Here is a 27,107-nt window from a genome sequence, read left to right as displayed (position 1 = left end):
GGAAGGAAGGAAGGAAGGAAGGAAGGAAGGAAGGAAGGAAGGAAAGAGAAAGGAAGGAAGGAAGGAAGGAAGGAAGAAGAGAAGAGAAGAGGAGAGGAGAGGAGAGGAGAGGAGAGGAGAGGAGAGGAGAGAAGAGAAGAGAGAAAGAAAGAGAGAGAAAAAGAGGGAGAGAGAATGGAAGTCTTGCTCTATTGCCCTGGTTGGAATGCAGTGATGCAATCACAGCTCAGTGCAGCCTCAAACTCCTCACCTCAAGCCACCCTTCCACCTCAGGCTACCCTACCAAGTATCTGAGACTGCAGGCATGCACCTCTGTGCCAGGCTAATCTAAAATAAAAATTTCATTTTCTTTTTTTTTTTTCGAAAACTGTTTTCTAAAGTGACTATCATGTTTTGTATTTCCACCAGAAACATATGAGTTTTGCTCCAGTTGTCCCACATATTCACAAGCATGTTGTATTATCAGTTGTTTTATTTTAGCAATTCTAAAAGGTGTATAGTAGTGTCTTAATTTGATTTTATTTCACACTTCCCTAATGAGCTATGATGCTGAGTATCTTTTCTTTTTTTGTGTGATTATTTAATTTAATATAAATTAAATTAAACATTTAACTTCTCATTTGCACTAATCACGTTTCAGAGGCTCAAAGGCCACATGTAGTTAGTGGCTATCATATTGGATGGCACAGATTATCAAACATTTCCTTTATTGCAGAAACTTCTGCTAGATAATAGAATGCCTTAGCTAAAGTCATGAGTTCTTTCATATCAGAATTCATGGCTAATCTTCAGTAGGAATAGAGGAATTTTATAAGACTAAAACATTTAGTCCTAAAGCATTCAAAGTCCAATTTTCTCATTCCATGTTACAGTTACAAATTTCTCTAGTTTTGATTTAAATATTACCTTACCATATTTGCTATCTCCCCAACTAAGCTGGAAGCCTTTAAAGAATGGGGCCACACTTTTTATCCAATTTGCCAGTCTGTGTCTTTTGATTGGGGTATTTAGTCCATTTACATTTAGGGTTAATATTGATATGTGTGAATTTGATACTGCCATTTAAAGCTAGCTGGTTGTTTTGCCCATTAGTTGGTGCAGTTTCTTCATTATGTTGATGCTTTTTACCTTTTGGTATGCTTTTAGAGTAGCTGGTACTGGTTGTTCCTTTCTATGTGTAGAGCCTCTTTCAGGAGCTCTTGTAAAGTAGGCCTGGTGGTGATGAAATCTCTGAGTACTTGCTTGTTCACAAAGGATTTTATTTTTCCCTTACTTACGAAGCTTTGTTTGGCTGGATGTAAAATTCTGAGTTGAAAGTTCTTTTCTTTAAGGATGTTGAATATTGGCCCCCACTCTCTTCTGGCTTGTAGGGTTTCTGCTGAGAGATCTGCTGTGAGTCTGATGGGCTTCCCTTTGTGGGCAACCTGACCTTTCTCTCTGGCTGCCCTTAGCATTTTCTCCTTCATTTCAACCCTGGTGAATCTGACAATTATGTGCCTTGGGGTTGCTCTTCTTGAGGAATATCTTTGTGGTGGTCTCTGTATTTCCTGGACTTGAATATTGGCCTGCGTTGCTAGGTTGGGGAAGTTTTCCTGAATAATATCCTGAAGATTATTTTCCAGCTTGGGTTCATTCTCTTCGTCATATTCAGGTACACCTATCAAACGCAGATTAGGTCTTTTCACATAGTCCCATATTTCTTGGAAACTGTTCATTCCTTTTCACCCTTTTTTCTCTAATCTTGCCTTCTCATTTTATTTCATTGAGTTGATCTTCGACCTCTGATATCCTTTCTTCTGCTTGGTCAATTCGACTGTTAAAACTTGTGCATGCTTTGCGAAGTTCTCGTGTTGTGTTTTTCAGCTCGATCAATTCATTTATATTCCTATCTAAGTTGTCTATTCTCGTTAACATTTCATCAACTCTTTTCTCAAGGTTCTTAGTTTCTTTGCATTGGGTTAGAACATGTTCTTTTAGCTCACAGAAGTTTCTTATTGGCCACCTTCTGAAGCCTGATTCTGTCAATTCATCACACTCATTCTCCATCAGGCCTTGTTCCCTTGCTGATGAGGAGTTGTGATCCCTTGTAGGAGAGGTATTCTGGTTTCGGGTGTTTTCGGCCTTTTTGCACTGGTTTCTTCCCATCTTTGTGGATTTATCCACCTGTCGTCTTTGTAGTTGCTGACTTTCAGATTGGGTCTCTGAGTGGATGTCCAGTTTGTTGATAATGAAGTTATTTCTGTTTCTTAGTTTTCCTTCTAACAGTCTGGCCCCTCTGCTGTAGGACTGCTGAGGTCCACTCCAGGCCCTGCTTGCCTGGGGATCACCTGCAGCCACTGCAGAACAGTAAGAGTTGCTACCAGTTTCTTCTTCTGCTATCTTTGTCCCAGAAGTATCGATACCCGCCAAACTGTCGGTCTGAGCTCTCCTTTATGAGGTGACTCCTTGGGTATAAGTGGGTCAGGGAGCTCCTTGAGGAGACAGTCTGACCTTTATAGGAGCTCAAGTGCTGAGCTATGGGCTCCGTTGTTCATTCAGAGCTGCTGTGTGATTTCCTGTGTGGCGACCCACTATGCCGGCTGAAACAGTGGTGCTGAGATTCGTGGTGCTTTTTTGCCCCAGAATCTCCTGGCCTGGCTCGCTGTTTCAGTCCCCTTTTTAATCAGCTGAATAGGCGACTCTGCCTTCCCGGATCTCCACTCATCAGCTAAAAGAGCACCCAGTCCCATGTGTTTTGTATTGAGAGCCACCGCGCCGGCCAAAAGAGTTGCGCTGGCGACCCGTGGGGCTCCTCCGCCTAGGAATCTCCTGGTCTGTGGGCAACAAAAATCCATCTGGAAATTCGGCATCCACTCACTCTCTGCGCTTTCAATAGGAGCTGCAATCCTGAGCTGCTCCTAATCGGCCATCTTGGATCTCTCAGCAATGGACATTCTCACACTCAAAAGCCAGTCTGGGCCAGGCGCAGTGTCTCATGCCTATAATCCCAGCACTTTGGAAGTCCAAGGTGGGCGGATCACGAGGTCAGGAGTTCAAGACCAGCCTGGCCAACATGGTGAACCCCTGTCTCTACTAAAATACAAAAAATTAGCCGGGCATGATGGCACACCTGTAGTCCTAGCTATTCGGGAGGCTAAGGTAGGGGAATTTCTTGAACCCAGGAAGTGGAGGTTGCAGTGAGCTGAGATCGTGCCACTGCACTCCAGCCTAGAGGACAGAGTGAGACACTCTGTATCAAAAAACAAAAACAAACAAAAAAAGCCAGTCTGCTGAGTAACTGGTAGATCAAACCAACCTGGAGGGCTAAGACTGGGGACATTTTCTAAGGCTCCCAAGCAGGGAAAGGAGATATCTGAGCACTGATGAATCTTTATTTGGAAACAGGTTTCAGAAGGTCCTGCATCTTACTCACCACCACAACCCCCAGCACAGTGTGGCTGCTTAGACAACTGGGCTGATATGCCTTCCAGCTGGGCTCCTGCTGTTAAGTCTCATGTGTTCCTGTAGCCTTTGATCTCCTGTAGCGCAAATCCAAAACACTTATGCGGAGGGATGCAGCTACTCCTGACCACCCCATACACCTCAAAGCTTCTCCCTGCCTGGGCTTGCCAATTGATACTGCAAGTGGAGGGGGAAAAACAGGAGACATCATTCTGAAAATCTGCAAAGGCAGGGATGAAGGATCCAGAAGGGAATTCCTATGAGGAAAACAGAATTGACACCCGCATCAGAGAGCTGCCCAAGCGCAAGCTCCAATTCTACAATGTCCTAGCTGGTGAGACCGGCTCAAGGCATTGATCTTTAGAAGATGGAGATAACATCAGCCCTTGCTTCTGCATAGAGCTGTTTCTAAGAGAAAATGGGCCAAATGATGTAAATAATTGGAAAACTGGAAAGTGTCCTGTGCATGTTGGTGGTTACTGTCCCCAGGCACTTCAGAGCACAGGGCTTCACTTCCTGCTCTACCCTAAACCAGCCACATCATCTCTGGGCTACTACACTTCTCTCCTAACTGGTATCTCTGTCTTCATCCTCTCCCTCTGTCCCAATCTACTCTGCACCCAGGAACCAGAATATCTACCTTAAAATCTAAATCAGATGGTCTCATAGCCCCTTAGAGGGCTTCCCAGGACCTCCACTGTAGTCTGCAAGACCCTGTATAATCTGCCCAACCCTCCAGCCTCACCTCCTCCCATCCTAACCCACTGTCACCAAGCTCCAGCCACTCTGGTGTCCTTCCTGTCCTCTAATGCTCCGAATCCTTTCTTTCCCACAACCTTTGTACCTGGTGCTCTTTCTGCCTGAAAACCTCTTCTTCTAGATAAATATACATTTTAACTTCAACATACAGTAAGAAATACTTTTTATATTATGACTCAATAAACACACATTTATAATTGTTAAGTGCAACGCACTTTCATATTTTTTATTCTATTTTAGCCTACTCTATTTCATGACGCAATAATTGTGATTTTACAACGCACTCACAATGTGAAGACTGTCCTGGCTTTTCATTAGCTCATTACTTCTGGGCTCACTTTAAATGTTACCACTTTAGGAGAAGCTTTCATTGACTACATTATTTTAAATAGGTTACCAGGAAATCTCTATCTCATCTCCCAATTTAAACTCTTATCTATTCCTTTCTCTTTTTTTTTTTTTTTTTTTTGAAACGGAATCTCGCTCTGTTGCCCAGGCTGGAGTGGAGTGGCACGATGTCGGCTCACTGCAAACTCCGCCTCCTAGATTCAAGTGATTCTCCTGCCTCAGCCTCCCAAGTAGCTGGGATTATAGGCATGTGCCACCACATTCAGCTAATTTTTTTGTATTTTTAGTAGAGACGGGGTTTCACCATGTTAGCCTGGCTTGTCTTGAAGTCCTGACCTCAAGTGATCTGCCTGCCTCAGCGACCCAAAGTGCTGGGATTACAGGCATGAGCCACTGCACCTGGCCTATTCCTTTCTTTTCTTATGTATTGCCTACTAGAATATAAAGTCCATGAGAACAAAGACCTTGTCTATTTTTTTCATTTTCTCCACCAGTCCTCACGATGGTGTCTGGCCCATAATAAATGTTCAACAGATGCATGCAGAATGAATGAATTGATCTCCATGTGGCCATCATTCAGCACCAAATGCACATCTCTGCAATGACCCAGAACTAATAACAAATGCATAACTTAATGAATTCCCAAATGAAAAGGAAGAAGAAATCTCAAGTGGAATGTTGTATTTCTCTTGCCAATGCCCCTGTTTGGTGTGGGCCACAGAATTCATCATATCTTTGGGCTCCCTGCAATAGAATTATAAGCCAGAATTCCAACCCACCCAGCAGAACACTCAAGACAGTTTCCCCGACTGCCACTTGAGAAGCTGTAAATCTACCAGCTTGTATAAATCCATCAACTATTCTGTGCTTCTTGGAAAAGACACTTCCTCCTAAATTGTAATTTCCATGAAGGAAGATCCTTCATTTCACTTTCTACAAAACACCCAGTGCCTTGACAAACTTTTGCGGAAGCGTCCAATGAGTATTTGTTGAATGAATGACTACTGTTTTTGAAGCACGCTTTTTTTACCATTCAAAACTACACATTTTTAAAAATTATCCACTAGATGGCAGTGTCATTCCACATCACTGCCCTATAGTTTCTACTTCCAGGGATCTAGGGATGGGCTGGAATTTAAAAGCATCCGGTGCATAACTCTGCAATCAGGGAATGATTCTGGCCATCAAAGTGGAAGGTTTCATCAAAGGTGTACCAGCTGTTCAATAATATTCCTAAAAGATGAATTTTTAATAAATATGAAGAAAATGATCACTACATATATGAACACCTTCAGCAAAACACCTGATCTCTGCAAGAAACTCAGTTCCTTCAAATGTAATTCAAGAAAGTTGAAATGGCTGGATGCGGTGGCTCACGCCTGTAATCCTAGAACTTTAGGAGGCCAAGGTGGGCAGATCACAAGGTCAGGAGTTGAGACCAGCCTGGCCAATATGGTGAAACCCCATCTCTACTAAAAATACAAAAATTAGCCAGGCATGGCGATGGGTACCTATAGTCCCAGCGGCTTGGGAGGCTGAGGCAGGAGAATCACTTGAACCCAGGAAGCGGAGGTTGCAGTGAGCTGAGATAGTGCCATTGCACTCCAGCATAGGTGACAAAGCTAGACTCTGTCTCAAAAAAAAAAAAAAAAAAAAAAAAGTCGATCACTAAGGTCCTTCCCTATCTCCAATTCTATGTCATGACACTGGCACTAAATAACGATGGTCAGCAGACAAGAAAGCCTCAACATCCCTCCCCCGACAGAGACATAGAAAGCAAACTGGGTGAAGGGAAAGGGCTGCACAGCCAGGTTCTGGGGTTGACTTGCTACCACCAAGCTATTTTTCATATCTGAGCCTCAGTTTCCTCAGATGTAAAACAGAGCAATAACCACATCTATACCTCTTAGGGTGAGGATTACAGAAGATTCCAGGTAAAATGCTTAACACCATACCTGGGCCATAAATATGCACTCAACAAGTGTTTCCCTGTATTACTGTTGTTATTGATGTGGTTAGTGGCAGTGGTAATCGTTTTTACTGTTTTTGAGTTAGATTTTTATAAAGTTTAATTTAGTTCAGGTACAACTAAAAAGCAATGCCTGAGAACAGGTCAGAACCTGCAAGATCTGCAACCCAATCCTTACATTCGAAGTACTTAGAAGGTATGACTGGTCAAAGGCAAGAACATAAAGGATTGTAATAAAAGAACATAATGGAAAACATCCACTGAAATACAGAACTGGCAGAGTCAGGAATAGTGGCATACAATTTAGGAACAGAAAATGGAACAGAATAGGCCAATCACATGTATATTTACACATTTTACATTAAATATAAAATACTTTATACTTGAGCAGAGGCTATATATATTTGTCTTCTCATTCATAACGTAAGCAGGACAGGTATTTCATGAGTATATAACAAATAAAGGAAATAAAGCTTACAGAGTTGAAGTAATTTGCCCCAGGTCACAGGGTAAATACATGACAGAACAGGTTTTGAAGCCGGGTATCCTCTTAGCCAGCCCAGTGTTCTGGTCCCTATACTGTGGTAACTCAGAGGGCATTCAGGGCCCTATAAGAAAATGCTGGACTCATTCAAGACCAAGTCTGCACTAACTGGCCATGGAGAGAATGGATCTGGTGAAGAAGCAGCTTTGTTCTAGGGAACGCTGTGCCTACTGGTAACTGTGCTGTGGGCCTCCCAAATTCAGCAGGTGCTAGAAAAACCACACACCTGCTCAACCCTGAATACTCTTGAGTATCTGTACTAATGGTGCATAGTCATCTAATCCATAATTTATAACTGCTTAGAATGTGGAGAGCTGGACTGACCTGGTCATTGGGAAGCACACCCAAAAAGGCTTTCTTTAAACGTAAATTAGTTTCCAAATCCTAAATGTCAAGTGATGCCAGAAGAATAACCAAAAAGTGAGGGTATTAGGACAGATTCTAAATAGAATTCCATATTTATCATGGACTATCCACATCTTTGGGATCGTGCCTACATCCTCCTGTCAAGTTGGGATAGTCTTTATACTCCATGAAAATAAGCTTTTTCTATTTTGTTTTTTTTAAGGTTTTTCAATCACATTTGACAAGATTTACCTGAGTAGCTATGCCCCTTCAAGAAACACTTCCTCTGCTTTAGCTTCTTTTTCCCTACTCAGGCACAAGATTTTCGAGGATAGATTAGCATTTTCTACTTTGTAAAGCACACATCAAATACTCAGTGCTGTCTGCTGGCTGGTCAAGAACTGATCTGCAAAGCCCATTATAAACACTTGTTGCGACAGTTGTCATTGCTGTTGAGTAATGGTCCTCATCACTACTCTAAGAGCTGGATTAAATACTCATTTCAAAGCAAAGAGCTCTGAGAACACCACATTCCTATCCCAAGATGTGTAACCAATTGTGATTGGGAGGGGACTGAACTCTACCATGTCTTACTTCAACCTTTCAACCTCTGACTCCGCTGTCCTCATGTGAACTTTCACCTAACGGAAGCATGGTATCTGCTCAAAAAGAATTAAAATTTAAGAACAAGAGCCAACCTGGAAGCCATGGTAGCCTCTTTTCGCAAAAATATCATGAGAGAGGTCAAGCAAATTGTTCAGTTAAATGAGATGACATTTTTAAAGCCAAATTTGGGGTTCCACGAGGAAACTCCCCTGTCTCCAAGAAGCATAAACTCCCTTAACATGCCAGTCTTCATGAACTAAATAAAAATAGTCACAGCTCCATGGCTGCCATGGCTCCATCATTTTTCTTTCCAAGTGAACTACTTTATAAAAGATACCGTGCACACCCAGAAAAACCAAGAGCAAGTTTAAGAAATGTATTTTCTTGAAACAACATTACCAAAGCACAAAACATACACAGGAAAAGAAAGCACTACTTTAAAAGAAAAAAAAGAAAGAAGACTAATGTCAAGTGCTGGTTGAAACAATGAAAAAAATAGTATTAAGGAAGGATAATCAAAACGTTTGAGATGCTAACATTTCAAATCACTGATAAAAGGCAGGAAGTCAAAAGGTAAAGTAACAGAGTGCAGAATTCAGGCCAAGAATGAGAGAAACAGGAAAAGAAACATCAGTTTGAAATGAAGAGATCTAGCAATCAGGGCAGCCCAACGAGGAGGTGGTCATCTCGGCCAGCAGTGTGTTCCACCTTGACAGGCTAGAAAGCTGGAGGACACAAAGGCAGTCCAGGCATCAGGCATTGGATGAGAGATCAGGAGCAAGTTCCTGACTTCCCAGGTCCCTTCTAACCCTAAGATTTTCTAGCAAAGAGCAACCAGCACATATGCAAAGCACCACGTACAAGTTGAACACTTTATTCAGAATACTAATAAAGTCTCTTACCTCCTGAAGCTGAGATTCTTTCTTTTTGGAAGACAAATTCAAGTGTTTTTCTAAGATGCCACAATACTTCTCTGTCTCTTTGTCATACTTCTTTTTAGCTTCCTGGCAAAAAAAGAGAAAAGAAAAAAAGTAACATGTTGCAGGAATAAAAGCAGCCTCCATCTCTCAAGATCTTTCTGCTCAGAACACAGATGACAACTCGGCTCCTACTTTTCAGGTGATGCCCATTGAATCCTGCAGCCACCTACCAACAGCCCCCTGGGTTTGAGGGTCTAACAGAGAGGCACCATTACAAGGCCAGAAATGAGGTAAATACCAGTATTTAATGGTGGCAAAGCCGAGATTCTCCCTCTAAGAACTTTGTGAAATAGAAATTTCTAGTTTCTAATTCACAAGGATAGTCAAGGCCAGAAGGCGGTCAGGGGTTGGGGGGTAGGGGCGGGCAGCGGCAGTGAGGGTACCTATGAAGCTAACATCAAGGAAGGAAGATCTTCTTACAGTTTGAATGAGACAAGCCTATGCTAAGGCTAGATCCAGCCTTAATACTGTTCAAAAAACACTTCTTGGTATGTAAGCCTAAATATCTCTTGACACTTAATATCACATGCAGATCTTTAAGCTGAGGAATAATTCAAAACAACGGTATTATCGTCACACAAATGTGTTTACTACAGCACCATTTATGCCAGCAAAACAAAAATAAAAGCAGCAGCAGCAACACCATTGCCAAGGATAGAGTTTGGCATAATTAAAGTATGGAACATCTAATAAGCATAACAAGTCATTGGAAAATTAGAGAGAAAAGTAATAATAGCATTACATAAACTTGATGCATCCTACCTACATAGAATGTGTCTACCTATGGACAAAGATGACGTGGGAATTTACTTATATGAAAACACCTATAATATGGTAATGGGGTAACAGTTTTTTCTTCTCTTTAAGAAATTGTTTTATTAGCTTGTATTATTGCCTTCAAAACGAAAAATAATTACCATAATATACAAATAAATCCCTGCTCCCCACCACTGAATCACTGGGTCACTGTGGTTCTATTTCTGTCTCCCATTTAACAGATAAGAAAACTTGGATCCAAAGAGGTGAACCTGTAAAAAGTCACGGAGAGTGACAGAGCTGGGATTTGAGCCCAGGACAATCTGCCTCCAAAGCCCATGTTCTCCACCACAGTTGAGACAGATTGTCACAGGCAGTCTGCCTTCCTTCCACATTCCGATGGGGAGAGCAGGCAAGGAGGCTGGAAGAAGGTTGGCAGTGGGCTGATAAACAGGATCAAATTTACTAATTGGGTACATTATTCCTGCTTTTGTCTCATGTGGAGCCCAAACTCGTAGGGATGTTTTTCTGCAACTTCAAGGCTTAGAAGAGGAAAAATATTTTCTGGTTAAATAAGGAAGCTCAGACGCATCTCTTTATTCCTTTAACAAATATAAAATCAGCAACCACTCTGTGCAAGGCTCTACTTTACGTACCAGAAATATAAGACAAAAATGGTCCCAACCCTCACGGTAGAAATGTTCTAGTAGGAGAAGCACAATTCACCAGTAAACAAATAATCAGCACAATTATAGACTGCTGCAAGTGCTACAGAGGAAATAAGCAGGGTGCAGTCACACAGATTCTTTAGATAGGGCACCCAGGAAACGCATCATTTGGGGAAGGAAGATGTGAGCTGAGGCCTACCTGTTAAATACAGAAGGAGTAGAGTAGAGCCTTCTAGAGCAGAACAGTCAAGTGCAAATGCCCTGGGGCAGGACACTCTGAGCAAGAAGCCATCACCCAGAGCCCTGACAAGCTCCACCTGTCAGAATCCCACTCATCTGGTATATGCTCACAAAGTGGGGAGAATAATCATATATCCATTTTAACTGACATATATCCATTTCTATGAATCTGAGCTTGGCTTAAAAGACTACTCTAGTCCAAGAACAATTAAGCATACAGCAGCAAATGAAGAAAAAGCCTGAGTCACATTACTCCTTCAAATCTGAGGAGAGTACAGGCAAGAGACTTGACCCAAGCAGTTCTTTTCCATTAGAGAAACCAGCAACTTTGAACTGGGGCTCCAACTCCAATTGCTGTTCACATGTATCCACTCCCACCAGCCTTAACAGCAACCCCAAAAAGGAGAATCCTGATGCCGGACAACCCAGCTGGCCAGAGGTGAGAAAAGGCCAGAGAGCATGAGTCACTGGCATTCTGGGACATTCTGGCAACTTGTGCTTCTGGATTCCATGCTTAAGAGGACAGCCAAAGTTAGAGAAAAGAAGAAGGAAAAAGAGAAGCTGTTTCTGTCCTGAGAAAACAGCAATAAGACCTCTGCAGCAAAAAAGTACTACAGTTTAGATGACGTTCCTAAGATGGGAGGGTGGTATTACTCCATTACTCAGGACTCAAGATGGTTTTCACCTTTCAGAGAGTCTACTGGGGGGTGGTTAAGTCAAGGATTGAGTTAGAATCCTAAAATGTATTCCCAACTCAATATGGACTGGCTAGAAACAAATCACCATCCCCCTCCAGGATTCAATTTCCTCAACTATAAATTGAGGATGATTAAATAATTGCTGAGGTTTCTTCTTTCAGCTCAAAGACCATATAACAAAATAAAAATAAGAACCCTCCCCCACCAAAGGATTTCTAGGATTAAATGAAATAAACCACAAGTAGTGCTTACCAGGGTGCCTGCCACGTGGGAAGTGCTCAATAAACGCCAGCAATGGTGGTGACAGGGGTGAGCTTATCACCTAAACCTGCCTCCTTCTTATCAAGAACACACCTGCTTTCCATGTCCCAAGTGCCATGAAGGTAACCCTCCCAAGAACCTACTACAATTGGAAATTATATATTTATTTATCTCTTTTTGTCTAATGTCTTTCTCCCCAGCCACACCATGAGCAACGCAACCGCATCTGCCTTGTTCTTCACCACATATCAGGGCACAGAACAATGCTGGCACAGAGCAGCCTCTCACGTATTTTTTCAATGAATGAATTGTGTATATCGAATATAATCACTAGCATCGAATGACTACGTAACACACATTGTTCTTGTGTTCAGGTAGCTATATGATAGACACTGTTTTAAGCATTTGATATGAGTTCACTCACTTCTTCATAATAACTCTCTGAGGCAAGTTTTATTATTACCCATTTTAGAGATCAGGAAACAGGCACGAAGAGGGTCAGTAACCTCCCCAAGTCTACATGCAAATGGCAGAAGTGAGATTTGGATTCAGGCGGTCTAGCTCAGACTCACTCTTTATGCTACTCTCTTATGCCTGTTATACTTATTGCAGAGTCCAGCATTCCAAATGTTCCTCTGACACAGGAAAAATTAATTTCCTCAAACTCGGAAACAGAAACTTAGGGCCACGGTTAAGTCAAGCACCAGGGTGATACTCCTCAGCAGCATGTTAGCATAAGAATGCCCAAGAGTCTTCCTCCCTGGCAGCCTTCACACCGTGCATTCTGTAACAGGATGTTATGGCAACCGAAGCAGCACCAGAGAGTGGAGGAGGAGGAAAAAGTAATTTTAGCGTTGGCACAGGCAGAGTTCAGAACCTCCACTTGGCCACTACCAAAACCAGCTGAAGAGCATTTGTTGGCTCTGAGGTGTTCTTGAGACTGCTCCCTGGATCGTCTAGAAGTGGATCTGTTGTTAGCTGGTTTGTTTTCTCTTAAATTTACATAATGTTATGATAAAAATGTATGTGTATGTGGGGTGATGGATAGGAGGATATGCCAGGGGAAAAACAACGACAAATGGGGAGGGATGAGAAGTCACCCAAATGTCATCACAATTCTTCTTTAATGATCATCAGAAAAATGTTTAATAATTCATTATTATTCATGGTTTAATGAATGGGGGAATAGAATATGCATGAGGGGAAACATGCTTGGGTAAGTGACTATTTTATTTAAATTCTTTTATCCTAATACGTCACCATCTATACCCCTTGGTGGGACAGTACCTCTTCCTGTCATTAAGATCACTGGGCCCAAAGGGAGCCCACTCAGACTCTTGTCTCGCCTCCTTGGTAGCCACGGTAACACCCAAGCTGGTGAAAGAAGAGGCCAGAGTGAGAGGCGTCTGTGCTCAGAAAGAGAAGTAACTACTGAAAAATGACTCAACACACAGGACTGCTCTGCCTTGGTCTCAAAGCTCTGCATAACCCCCGGAAGCCACTGCCAAACATGTTCAAGACTGGGGAGGCACAGGTGCCAAGGCCACCAACAGGAGGCCTGCTGGGGGGCCTGCACTGCCAGGAACTGAGGGAGCATTTGTTCACAGCTTATTATCTGCCATCACTGGACTGGTTCACAGTCTGGATGAAATCTTAGTGGAATAAGACTTCATGCAAATTATATACATACATTCCTTACTTCCTTATAAATGTGTAAATCACAATTAGTAGAAAAGTACTATAAAACTGGGAAAAAAGTCTTTGCCATGGTCCCTCCTTCAAACTACGGTCGACCATCTCTCTGAAGGACCCTGAATAAACAACATCTTTTGTGGGCCCTAATCATATCTATTTCCAGAAAGCTGATGCACTTAAAGGGTGTGTGTGTGTTGTAGGGGCGACGAATACCTCATTTTGCAACTAAGTAAAATCCACACAAGTAGGAAAGTGGTGTTGCCCAAAAGCCCCTGCAGCTGAACTGACTCACAGTTCCAGAAAACCAGGAAGAAAATGTTGGAAATCTTTTTGCTTTCACTGATTCCAGTGAAAACATCTTCCCTGCAGGTTGCCTCTAACACTCTACTGAAGGTCAAACCGGCTAGGGTTTCCTAGAGACTTTTTTTTTCTTTTTTTTGAGGAGTCTTGCTCTGCCACCCAGGCTAGAGTCAGTGCTGAGATCTCAGGTCCTGCAACCACCACCTCCTGGGTTCAAGCGATTCTCCTGCCTCAGCCTGATGAGTAGCTGGGACTACAGGCAGATGCCACCATGGAGATGGGGTTTCATCATATTGGCCAGGCTGGCCTCAAACTCCTGACCTCATGATCCACCCACCTTGGCCTCCCAAAGTGCTGGGATTACAGGCATGAGCCACCGCACCTGGCACTGCTAGTGATTTATTACGGGACAAGGGAGCCCTGGAGAATTCACCTTTTAAAAAGGAACAGGAGTCTCTCAAGAACACATTAGAATTAGTCAAGTTTAGGCTACAATCCTTCCAGGTCAGTGATAACAAATGGTGATCTCCAGGTTGAACAAGGCCTGCAGATGTCATTTTTTGACCTGCACAATGCGTAATATATATTTTAAGATTATTTGTCAATAAAAAATTTCACATAAAACTGGCTTTTCGGTTTATCTTGAAACATTTAAAGAATCAGCAAGAGAGGGCCCATTTCCAGACCCAGCAAAAATCAGCTAAACCTACGTACAAGCTGCCTCCCTTTAAAGAAAGTCCCCATACCCACAGGGCATAATTGGTAGCTCCCGTTTAAGATGCAAGTCCTGGACCTCCACAACAAATACAATTCCACAAAAACAAATGTATTGTCCAATATAGGCAATTGTCTAAGCATACAGCTATCTATTATAATGACACAAACAAGGTGTGGTTTCCACCTTTGGATGATTTATGAACAAGCACAAAACAATTAGATAACAAAATACCAGAATGGCTGCTCTAGGGTTGACTGCTCAGATGCTGACTGCTCATACGTCAGTCACCTGTAAAGACCTGATGAGTTAGGCTCTGTAGAGTTCTCTACCTAAGATTTTCTGAAGAAGGTGGGCTCCAATTTTCTGAAGACATGCTTACATTTTTTTAAAGAAGGTGCTGTGCTTTTCAGATCTCTCACTCTAAAATCCAAGACCAAAGCTTGCAAAATTCTCACCTTGGCAGCCCCGATCTGTTCCTTTCGAAACTTCTCCAAGGGAGTGATAAGCACCTCGCTGGCATTCTCAATCTAGTGAAGAAAAACAGAGTAGGGGAAAGAAGACACAAAAGCAGTATCAGTAAAGAATTACAGCAGCTCCAGCACAAGATGCCTCCCCATGTCTTAGAATAAAATTTGAGTAAGCAATGTTATACATGTCAACTGTTTACAACCTTTGAACTAACAGCATGTCATATCAAAACTGTCACATTTCAAAATATGATCCTCTTCCTCCCATGCATGATTCATACTGATTCTTTGAAAGTAAAAATGAGGAACTCAAACTGTTAAGCAACCGTCTGAAGGGGCAGAGGGAAACTGGTGAAAGAGTGGGGTCTCAGTTACAAGCTTCTGGTGACAGTTTCTTGTAAACATTCATTTACCCAAGTAAAGTAAATCAACACTGATTTCTAGGTTAAGAACAAAACAACAACAACAAAAAAAAAAAACTCTGGACATTTGATGGCGCAAAAACCTTTCAAACCTGATTTTGTGTCACTCTACCAAGACAGGACTGGACTAAAGCCAAGATACCTGTGCCTCCTGACTACTGGCTGGCTGCCTCTCAGCTTCATCTCACAGGGTCACCCCTCAGATCCTGCATTCCAACCCACCTGCACACCAGTCAACTTCAAACGCACCAAACTTGTCCCACCTCAGGGCCATAGCATTTGGCTATTCCTTCAGACACTGTGTTCCCAGATCCTTACAGGGACGGTTCCTTTATGTAGTTAAGGTTTCAGCTTAAAGATCACCTCTTTAGGTAGGCGTTCCCTGACTACCAACATAACTCAACTTCCCTCCCCTACAAATATTCTGGTTCACCACTACACACATTTATACACACACACACACACACACACACACACACACACACACACACACGACAGTATCTTGTAAAGGCTCACTTTGCCACCACTATCCCCAAAACAAAGAAGAGTGCTGAGACAAAGCAGCATGCAAACATTTCTGAATGAATAAATGAGTGAATGGATTCTTTCTTCATTGGCTGCCAACTGTGTGACCATGGGCAAAACATTTAACCTCTCTGGGCTCTAATTTCATCATCTGCAAAACAAGTGGGCTGAATTGTCCAGCTCTAAGACTCTATGGTCTTTTCTAAGGCAGTACAATATTTTATAGTTTTTCCTTTTAAGTCATTCATTTATCACTCTTTGCTCAACTAATTATTCCCGAATCTCGCTATAACAAAGCATTATTTTTCCTAAACCACACGCATGTCCACTGCCAAGAAACTAACAGGGTAAATGTCAGAAGTCATAGATGGACACAGTAAAGAACTAACAGAACAATGTAAGGGACAGAAAAAGTCAAGTCTCCAAATTTATTACGACGTGCCTTTTTCTCAACTTTGAGATCACTTATTTCAGAACAGTGAAATTTAAGACTAGAGTGTTGTGGTGTTAACTTGTTTGATTTTATGATTTTTATTGTTATTTGATGTTACTTAATCAGTTCACTTAAGTCTTTTCCTCAAACCACCTGCAAGTCTCTGAAGCTCACGAAAATTTGTCAAGCCCCTAAGTTAATGATTCTCAACCGTAACTACATAGTAAAATCACCTGGAAAGCTTTTAAAATCCCTATATTTAGGCTACACTCCAACTAACTCAGAATCCCTGGACTTAGTCCCAGACATCAGTATTTTTCAAACTCCCCAAGTTATTTCAGAGGACATCCATGACTGAGAATCTAGTCCTAAGCAGATGCTTATAATACAGAAGCACTCAACTGCTCACCTGGGAATAAGGACAAGCGAGTCCTGGTCCCAGCCATACTACTACTTGCTATTATCCTGAATAAGATTTGTTTTCTCACCTGTCAAATGAGCAATTGCAGATGGTGAGGAATAAGTTCCCACTTAGTCTAAGATTCTATGACTGTGTAACGTCCACTTGGTTCCAACAACTGCCTGATGCTGGGGACATGGAAGCCCCTTCTCTGCCCTAGAGGAACTCATTTACTCTAGGGCACAGACAGGTACACTGTTTATCAGGACACAATGTGGTAAACACAGGATCAGAAGCATGAACTGGATGTTAAGAAAATACCAAGGGTAGCCATATAACCCAGGAAGTCAGGAAAGGCTTCCCAGAGAAGATGCAGCTTTGTTTGCTGAGTTGAACTGAACTGATGATGAAGTTGTCACAGGGCAAGGAGGTAGAGAAAGGGCTTGCAATGGCCAGATACTCAGATGCAGACAGTAGAAACTCAATTTACTGACATTAATAATAAAACTGCAGAGGCAAGCTGAAAAGTATAATCCAGTCATTGTTCCCTTACCACAGGCCATAGCAATCTGCAGGGTATTCATGGTGATTTGCTTACCACACCCCCACCCCCAAATCCTAACTCAGCCAAGAATCAGACTCAAAAGAATCATTTCCCTTTCTCAGGCACCAGCATGTGCACAAACACACAAGCTTTCCCTGGCTTCCACCCACCACCAGCCCCCACTGCTGCTGCCACCACCCTTCTGATTCTGGTTCAGGCACCAGCAGTGAGCAACCAAGAGAAACTGGGTCTCTCTGCAGGGTAGAAAGTAAGAGGCTTCTACTCTGTTTGGAGTTTTAAAGAAATCCTTTTTTTTTTTTTTTTTAAATTGAGACAGGGTCTTGCTCTGCTGTCCAGGCTGGAGTGTAATGGTGCAATCACAAATCACTGCAACCTTGACCTCCCTGGCACAAGCCATCCTCCTACCTCCTCCCAAATAGTTGGGACTACAAGCATGCACCACCATGCCGGCCTTTTTAAAAAACATTGTGTTGAGATGGGGGTCTCACTATGTTGCCTCCAGGCTGGTCTTGAACTCCTAGGCTCAAGCAATCCTCTCACCTTGGCATCCCAAGGTGCTGGGATTACAGGCAAGAGTCACCACACCTGGCCCCCACATTTTTTAATATAATGCAGACTTGGGTTTGATCCCAAACTGTATGACTTATTAACTGTGTGATCCGGGACAAGTTACTTAACCTCTGTAAACTTCAATATCTTCATCTGAAAATAGCATTAATACAGATACCACTTCACAGAGTCATCATGAGGGTTAAAATAGAAAATGCATGTAAAGTACCTGGCTACATTATGTCTTGGTGAATAGTGTTCAAACTACCAACTGTTAGTATGGGAAGAGAAGAAAATGTTGATTAATGCAATCTCTCCTAGACCTTTGGAGCACTGCTGCCTGAAGACAAGCCCTCCTAGGGGCAAATCGGTGTTCAGCCAGCAGGGGACTTCAAGTCAGGCTTCATTCCTCATATCTTAAGGATATGGAGGAAAATGCAAAGGAACTTCCTATAGATGTGGAAGCTCTTATCTGCTAATGCTGAACTATATCAGAATAAATTATAAGCTGGGCTCATGCCTGTAATCCCAGCACTTTGAGAGGCCAAGGTGGGAGGATCATTTCAAGTTTGGAGTTTGAGATCAGCCTGGGTAACACAGTAAGACCTCATCTCTACAAAAATAAAATAAAATAAAATAAAAAATAAATTAGCTAGGTATAGTAGTGCAGACCTATAGTCCTAGCTACTCAGGAGGCTGAAGCGGGAGGATCACTTGAGCCCAGGAGTTTCCAGCTGCAGTGAGCTATGATTCCACCACTGCAATACAGCCGGGGTGACAGAGTGAGACCCTCTCTGTCTCCCAGAACAATAAATTCTAGTACAAAAGATACCTCTTAAGAACCTGGAGATCAGCATTTGACCCTTAAATGTGGACAATGCCTCTATTTGAAGAGCTTTTTATAGTTACCTTCATTACAAAGTACCTGTTTACTTGGTCCCTACTACCTGGCAGACACTGTGTTGGGTGCTTAAAAACAAAAAGTGAAGGCCAGGTGCAGTGGCTCACGCCTTTAATCCCAGCACTTTGGGAGGCTGAGGTGGGCAGATCACGAGGCCAAGACATCGAGACCATCCTGGCCAACATGGTGAAACCCCATCTCTACGAAAAATACGAAAATTAGCTGGGCGTGGTGGCACATGCCTGTAGTCCCAGCTACTGGGGAGGCTAAGGCAGGAGAATCACTTGAACTCGGGAGACAGAGATTGTAGTGAGCCAAGATAGTGCCACTGCACTCCAGCCTGGTGACAGAGAGAGACTCTGTCTAATAAAATAAAAGAAAAAAGAAGGAAAGAAAGAAAAGTAAAGTGATCCCTGCCCTCAAAGGGCTCTTCTTGATCAGGTTCAATAAAATGGAGTAGAGGCAGAGTGGGGCACCTTCTCTCCAATTCTGCTGGTAGAGAATCTGAGGCCCAAAAAAGTAAAATGTTCATAGGACCTTAAAATGAATCTTCAGAAGGATGTCATTTAACTATATTCTAAAATTATCCACCAGAGTAATCCTTTAATATTCACAAAAGGCTTCAAACTCTACAAAGATGAGGCTTGCTGAAGAACTCAAAACACTCAGGTGGTAGAGTCTGGATTTGAATCTGATTCTTCTGATAACTAATCCCTTGCTCCCTCAATACAAACATACTATCCGGGACCAAGATTAGCCCAGCCCTACTCACCATCCGTATCCGTTCATCTTCAAGATTCCTGAGGACAGTGGCAAACTCCTGCAAGGACCTTGCTGAAAAAGAGAAAGGGGCCATGAGGCGGAAGGAGTGCCAGGGGTCTTGGGGAGCCTTTCCAGCTCTGGCTATTATGTTATGGATTTTAATTCCTTGGCACATACAGAGGCCTAAAGCCAATTGCTTCCCAAGGCTCCCTTCATCTTTTTAATCATTAACTATTAAGGATGACCCAGAAATGCAGGTTAATTCCACCTGGCACTCTAGCTAGGGAATGATTTCTTCAAGGAAAAGACCTGCCTGTTCCTGAGAGTACCCAGGACTGGTGAGATGCTGGCAAGCTTCCAGGCCCCCGGCTGGAAGGGGCAGAGTTCCGCTTAGGAGTTGAAGAATTTCCTGTCCGGATTTGACCTCCTCAACCTTTGTCATGGTGTTGCGTCAGAACTCAGCCTTTTCTTTGGCAGAACTAAACAAACAGTGCTGCTGCCATTGGAAGCCACATCTCTGGCTTCTCTTTGGGTTCCTCCTGAGTACTCAAGCCACTCATTAATAGAATGCACCTCGAAGCATGGTGCTTAGACATGACAGTCGTCTTTGCCAGAATTATTAACAAAAGCAATAAGCATTATGTGCAGTGGCCCTGAGGATACTCGAGCCCCTTGAGCCATGTTGGGAAAAGCATCCATACATTCAAAAGTTACAGGACGTGTGTTCACCACGCTCAGCTGTCTCCCAATCGCCTGTGCTCAGCCCCTGATCCTGGCGTTCTGCATGGCAAAAAGGACTCAATAAGCATTTGATGAATTAATTAATCCAATAAAACTTTCTCAGTTCTTGCTCATTTAATGGAGTCAACCAAGGTGCCCATAGGAGAATAGTGTGCAATGACAAGGCCCTGGCAAAGAAAGGTATCTTAACATTGCAAATCCTCTGTGCTTAGGGTTGCCTACAGACCAAGGCAGGTAATGGTGAAGAGTGAAGCAGCAGAGCGTGGTGATAAACAGTAACCCGCCTCAGCTTCTTTTTAAGGATACAAAAGAGGTGGGGACCTCCCTGCCCACAGCACAGGAGAACCAGACACAGAGCTCCTCTCCCTATCTGAAGGCAGTGGCAGCCACACAGCTCAGCCAACTGCTGCCAGGTCAGAATGGGGGGAGCCAATAGATTAAATTCTCAAACTTTTTGAAGAAGCTAGAAAACTGAAATTTTAGATTATAAATTGAATTTATGTGGTAATTTAATTTTTAAAATGAAAGCCAAAGAAAACAGGGCTGTGTTCTGATCTCAGCCTAGGAGCTATCATTTTGCAACCTCTGATCTAATTTTCCCCTCATCTACCTGTGTTTCACGTATGCTCTACGCTCTTAGTGCTGTGGTTGGAGGGGAAGAATGTCACCAGCCAGAAAAACATGAAAGGGAGGAGGAAAGGAGAGTCTCACCGCAAAACTTCAAGCTTTCTCTCTTCAGGCTGGAGGGTGAGGCAATCCCAGAACTCGAGAAGACCAGAGTAGCCCCTAGCCCCAATCCTCACATATCTCTGCCCCTCCACTTCCACTAAGGACTTCTTTCTTTACTAACCTTAAAGACTTCCTATCCCAGGAAAAGGGCTCTGCTGGGACACTGAAGGCGACGATGAACAATTAACATTTTTATCTTCTGCACAGTTACGACTTACCTATACACATCTCATCATCTGTTTCTGCATCTCCTATGCACTGAAATTTAAATTCATTTAAGGAATCCGCAAACTTCCGCTTCGCTGAAGACAAATCTAGCAAGAAAAAGAAAGGAAAAATCAGGAATTACTAAAATTAAACTGGATTTCTGATTTGCTGCCCTTATTGGTCCTTCTAGGAATATCTTAGGAGGCAGATTTGTTCCCGCGTCCATTTCAAAGCACAAAAGAATATAAATTCAAAACAGCCAACACTTGGTTATAACATGAAGCATTGATTTGCTCTAGAAGTAAATATTTTTGTTATATTGGCCTTAACAATTCAAGTTTTAGCTCTACTTCTTAAAGGCAACTTGTCATCTCTGTTCGAAGTGTGGAAATCTACTTGCCAAAGGAAGTCAGGGAGAAAGCTTGGATCAGGGCCAGAATTAGTGTCCACAGCCTGCAGGGCTGTTCTGCCACTGACCCTCCACACAGTCAGTGCAGCTGCACTGACCCCCACACGTCTGACTCGACAATCATTTCCTCTAGGTCCTACTCACAACACAAACTTTCACTAGGGAGGGAGCCTGGGGAAGGCTGGGAGGAGGGGTTGGGAACTGCCCTGCCCGTAGCACTTGGCCTTCCTCTTCTGACTCAAGCATAGGCAAAGCCAAGGTTCTCACAATCCTCTTCACTCTCCTTATGAGCAGAGTGGACCACCAGCCTGAGATTCACCTGAACCATTTTCCTGGCTGGCCACATCCAACACCACAAGGAGAACAAATCCCCAGCAATGTTCTGCATTGGAGTAAAAACACATTCCACACACAGCATCCATAAGAAAAATTCTCAAGGGCACTTGTCATAAAAAATCATCATCGGTCAGGCGTAGTGGCTCACGCCTGTAATCCCAGCACTTTGGGAGGCCAAAGCGGGCAGACTGCCTGAACTCAGGAGTTCGTGACCAGCCTGGGCAACACAGTAAAATCCCGTCTCTACTAAATGCAAAATTTAGCCGGTCGTGGAGGCCTGCACCTGTAGTCCCAGCTCCTCAGGAGGCTGAGGCAGGAGAACTGCTTGAACCTGGAAGGTGGAGGTTGCAGTGAGCTGATATCATGCCGCTGCACTCCAGCCTGGGCAACACAGCGAGACTTCGTCTCAAAAAAAAAAAAAAAAAAAAAATCATCATCATAAGCTTTCACTGAAAATAGTAATGAAAGCCAATGATCCTTACTGAGCCTTCAGCTTCTGTTAAGGGTATGAAACGACCAAGGTACCTTTAAGTGGACTGACAGATCTGGTTGCTGAGGACAAATGTATTTAACTTAATTCCATATGCAGTCTTCCTGCAGATTAGGCTAATCATTTAAATTACCCTCATACATGTTTCCCTTATTGAAAGGGAAATGGCATTATGTACAAATGCTCAGGGGAGGAAAACATGAGGCAGAACCGGCAACAAGGCCTAGCTTTAATAAGATATTCGGAGAGGGAGTGTGATTGTGGCTGCACAGATCAACATAACCTACTAGAATAAAAGCATCTGTAACTCCCAGTACTTTGTCTTAGCTCCAGGATTTGACCCTTGAGGTTAGGGATCGTGTTTTCCATCTTTTTCTTTGGTTTGTTTCCTCTCTGAGTACCTGGCAGTGCATCCTGTTCAGTGTATGCTGAATAAATGTGAGGGGCAGTGAAGCGGGGGTACAGCACTGGATACAAATCCAATCCCCAGTGCTCATTCCAAGCAATAGCTGCTAATGAAGAGCCAGGTATGGGCTGTGGTGCTGTTTTTAGGACCAGGGCTCAGGCTACTGCATGGAGAGCAGCTGCAGCTCCTGCTCCTGGGACATCCCTACCACACGTTCCGACGACACGGTCCTGAGCCAGCTGCGGCTTGTGCAAAGCACTCTGGTCTACACCAAAAGAAGGCACTTGGGCTGGAGAAGGAGAACACAGGAGCCACCGGTCTCTGGTCTCCCCCTCGTTCAGTCTCTTTCACAAAATGGTCCTTGCCAAAATGTCAAAAGATGTTGGCAGGGACTCAGGCATCTGTCAAAACTGGCCAGCCCAGGCTGAGGCTATCCCTCAGAACACAATCACAAAAGGCAAGCCAAGAAGGAAACAGATGCACCCAAAAGCCAGAACCCTGTGGGGAGGAAGGCAGGAGGAGGCCACAGGTAGACACAAGAAAAAAGGGAGAGAATAATATTTTAGAGTGGAAGACAACGTTCTGTTAGCACCCCCAAAGGTGTGTGCATCAAATGTGGCTATGTTTATACACACTCCTATTTTAGTCAGGATGTTCCCTGATCAGAACTCACAAAGGTCTGCTCTAAGAGTAACACAGGTTTGCTTTTCTACCCACCTGACAAACCTATGCCTCCCCCATAGGCAAGAGAAACTCAAGCTGGACAATCACCTCAACAAAGTGGGAAAAGGTGAAATGCAAGCCAGGCTTGGGAAAGCTCCCAGCACACACCTGGAAAGCTGCACTGCCAAGGGTGGCTGGCAGTGAAGATCAGGGAGTGGCTAGTCATGCACAACGGGGCCTTTGTGGGGCCTCTGCACAGGGGGACCCACTGACCCAGGGCAGGGCCTGTTAGCTTCTGACCAGCAGGTGACCTGATTTCCTTGTCTGCTGGCACAGAACACACTCTGCCACAGCGCAAAGCTGAGAAGCAGTGAGGACCCCAGGAAGCTCAGGGAGAGGCCGACCTCCCAATAGACGATTAGGTAATCACTGCTGGTACAGAGTCAATATTGGGCTTCAGGCAAATGAGGACAGCTGGGTAGAGCGAGAAACTCAATGAGTGGACCTGAAAAGGAACTCACCTCAGGCTTGTTAGAGGAATTTTTCAGTAAAGCTAAAGTGGATGCCTGTCGTTTTGCTTGTTTGGAATCCATTCCCCAGACTTTAGGACAGCATCTGAAGCTTGTTTTGGAGAACCTCCCTTCTCCACTTGCATTCTATGGGGTGCTGGTTACAGGCTGATCAACCCCAACCCACTGCTCCCACCCCATTCCCACAGCTCCTGGGTTCAAGTTCCAGCTCCACCATAGATCAGATATGTAATGAACCCTGGGTTAGTCGTCAAGTCTCAGTTATCTCATCTGACGGAGGCTGTCAGCCCACGGGCTAGGCAGGGAGAATCCAGTGACACACATTGTATAGGCAGTCTGCGCATCATAAAATTCAGTTCTAGGTATAGCTGGGCTGTTCCTTCCTCATATGTGAATCCTCCAGTAAGAGGAACCAGGAAAGGTAGTCATGAATAACTGTTTGGAGCTCGGAGAAGCTAAAGGACTGACATAAAAGCACAAGGCCACGAAGGAGAGGACCTGTGAATTTAGTCCTGTGAAATGAGATCCTTGTAGCATGTGGGAATACCATCACGCTTCCCCCATTAAGGTAAACCCTCTGTATTACTTGAGAAAATGAAAACAACATCAAAAGGGGAACTTTCTACCTCAAAGCCATTGCTTCTTGCCTATTTCAACCCAGTAGGATTGGTGGTATGTTATGTAGATATCACCTCGGATATGCAGCTCCCCAAAGGTTTATTTCAAGAACTTTCCCTCTGATGCACACAGGAATCTACCACACACATTCCAGTAAGAGGAGAGGGAAAAGAAAAGAGGTTGGCACTGGTGCTGGGTGCATGCCAAGCTTCGTGGCACCCTCCTCATATAACCCTGCTGTTTCATGTACAGGCAGTGCAAGACACAGCAAGGAGCCAGGCAGAGTCAATAATATTTACTTTGCAGAAACATCTGTTGCTAGAAAAGCAGAATGCTGGCCAGAGCGGAGAGAAGTCGTAACTGTTGGCATCTGGGCAGGCCAAGCATTGCTTTCCAGAGTAGGTAGGGCTGTGTTTCTCTGAGTGAGGGGACCAGATGGGTAAGAAACATGGAAGCAGCTAGAGATCTGGGCCTGGAGTCACTGCTCCCAAAGCCACCTGCTCACTCAGGAACAGAGGAAAGTCCCCTTCTTTTCTTGGAGATGCCAGCAGATATTAATCTGTACCGGATTTAAGAGAATTTGACCCAAATAGGGTCCACCTTTCACTAATAGGTTTACCATAAATTTTAAAAAATTAGAATCTACCTTAATTTTAAACAAGTTGTACCAGTAATATCACAAGTTAAGCCATTTCCTTTTTCTCCTTGGGTAAAACTTAACATACATGTGCATATACAAACATGGACTCAGGTAACCTTACAACTATATCTTCAGTGCATCTGTTGCCTTTGTGACCTCCAAAGTTATCAAAATTGTGTATTAACTACCCTTGAAATGTTTCACAGCTCAGTCACATCTTTCTCTTTGGACTTAGAAAATGATTACAGTTCAGAAAGACCATCACTGAGGTCAGAACTTGCAACAGGATTGGCCCCATGGCTGCCTAAAGCGCAAGAATACCAAAGTCTCCAGGCCTCATTCATCTCTCCCTTCCCTGGACGCCGATTACCCTCTGTGCCTCATCACTTTGTATTTGGAATAATTCTGGAACTATTCATGAATGGCTTCATGTCACAATGCACAAAAAGTGCCTCGACAGGGCTGGACTCCAGTGTCCCTCAAAACCTGTTGTACTGATGTGAGTGGGCAAGGAAATACAAGCTGGCTTACAGGTGGAACACCTGAGAGTCCCCAGAGAGGACCCACGACAGAGAGCTGAGAGACACACACAAGCCCCAGGGAGACTTCAGGTTTAGTTTACACCTCCATCCCCATGTCAAACTCAACACACTCAAAACCAAACTCTCTCTGCTCAAACACCCTCTGCCACCCTCTCCCCAGAGAGCCCGCTGAGGGCCTCTTCCTGCATCCCCGGTGTGATGAAAAGCACCACCATTCGCCCTCCACAGAAGTCAACGGCATGTGTCATCCTCTCACACAGCAGGCTCCTTCACGTGCCATGTCCATTCCCAAGTCTCTCCATGTTATCTACTAAGCATGCCTCAATTCTGCCCACTCCTTCCCATCACTATCAGCAACCCCTAAAAAAACACCTCCATTTGCCTAGATAACTGCAACTGCCTCCTCTCTGGCCTCCCCAAACCCACTGTTGTCCATCAAGTCAGTTCTCCACCCAATTGTGTCAACACCAGCAGTGAGCCCTGTGACAGCTTCCCAGAGCTCTGGAGGTGAAGACAAAAGTCCCTCCCAAGGCCTGAGAGGCCCTGCAGGGTCCAGCCTCCCCACAACCCTCTCTGGGCTCCAGCTGCTCAAGCCTCTGCCAGTTCCTTGGGCATGCCCAGCTCCTACCTGCCACCACATGCTGCCTCTGCCTGCAGCCATTGGCCCAAAAGTTCTTTCCTCCAGGAAGCCTTCCCTGACTTCTCTAATCAGGCCAAACCCAACCCTATTTCTCACTCTCTGAGTACATCTTTTCTTCAGAACAATTTTATATATGTTCAGGTAATTCTTCAAGTAATGCCTCCCCAACTAGAAAGTTCCATAAGGACGAGGATCATATCCCTTCCTGCTCACCACTCTATCCCCAGAGCCCAACACTCTACTGCTTGACTGAGAGCAAAGAGGAAGCCAGGCACTCCACGAGTGCATTAGCCTTCATCAAAGGTGAACCTCCAGACTCAGTGTTTGACAAGTGAAAAAAAGCAGGTAAGTTAGGACAAACTCTCCAATTTATGTAAGTCTGGCTGGAGTCTGATATATATGTGGGAATGTGCTTCACATTAGCATGTGACCACCTCTCTTCATGTTGTCTACTGAGGAAGAGTCTCACAGAGCTGGAGGGAGAGCCACCACCTGCAGGGGCATAAAATAAAACCTCACCTATACCAAGGAAGCTGGAGGAAGGAGCTACACACAACCCAACTGCTGGCCACAACCAACTCTCCTCTCTTAGCCCCAGAACAAGCCCCAGGCTGGAGTTAAAACAGTTTAAGGAAGAGTCCCCAGAGATCCCTCTTTTCTCTCTCCCCATATCGGGGAAAACTGAGAACATATTCAACCAGAAAAGAGGCATTTCCCCTAGCCCACCATTCCCTCAAGTTTGTATGTGGCATTTTAAACTTAGTTTGACAGACTTAACTATAAGAAAAGCAAGTGATAGTCCCT

The 27,107-nt window shown here is 43.9% G+C and overlaps 1 protein-coding gene across 1 annotated transcript in view; it reads right to left on the bottom strand.

Moving 5' to 3' along the window:
- ARHGAP26 (Rho GTPase activating protein 26) overlaps positions 1–27,107 on the bottom strand; it is a 471,565-nt gene that overhangs the window by 342,541 nt on the left and 101,917 nt on the right. The window contains exons 2-7 of the mRNA XM_037739951.1: positions 21,041–21,136; positions 19,363–19,424; positions 14,784–14,855; positions 8,915–9,016; positions 3,509–3,698; positions 907–944 (exon numbers count right to left, since the gene is read on the bottom strand). Coding sequence (XP_037595879.1) covers positions 907–944; positions 3,509–3,698; positions 8,915–9,016; positions 14,784–14,855; positions 19,363–19,424; positions 21,041–21,136 — 560 coding nt within the window. The remainder of the gene's footprint in view (positions 1–906; positions 945–3,508; positions 3,699–8,914; positions 9,017–14,783; positions 14,856–19,362; positions 19,425–21,040; positions 21,137–27,107) is intronic.

This window comes from Cebus imitator, unplaced genomic scaffold (genome assembly GCF_001604975.1).
Source record: "Cebus imitator isolate Cc_AM_T3 unplaced genomic scaffold, Cebus_imitator-1.0 Scaffold76, whole genome shotgun sequence".
Classification (NCBI taxonomy): Eukaryota; Metazoa; Chordata; class Mammalia; order Primates; family Cebidae; genus Cebus; species Cebus imitator.
This window is presented reverse-complemented; position numbering and strand designations above follow the sequence as displayed.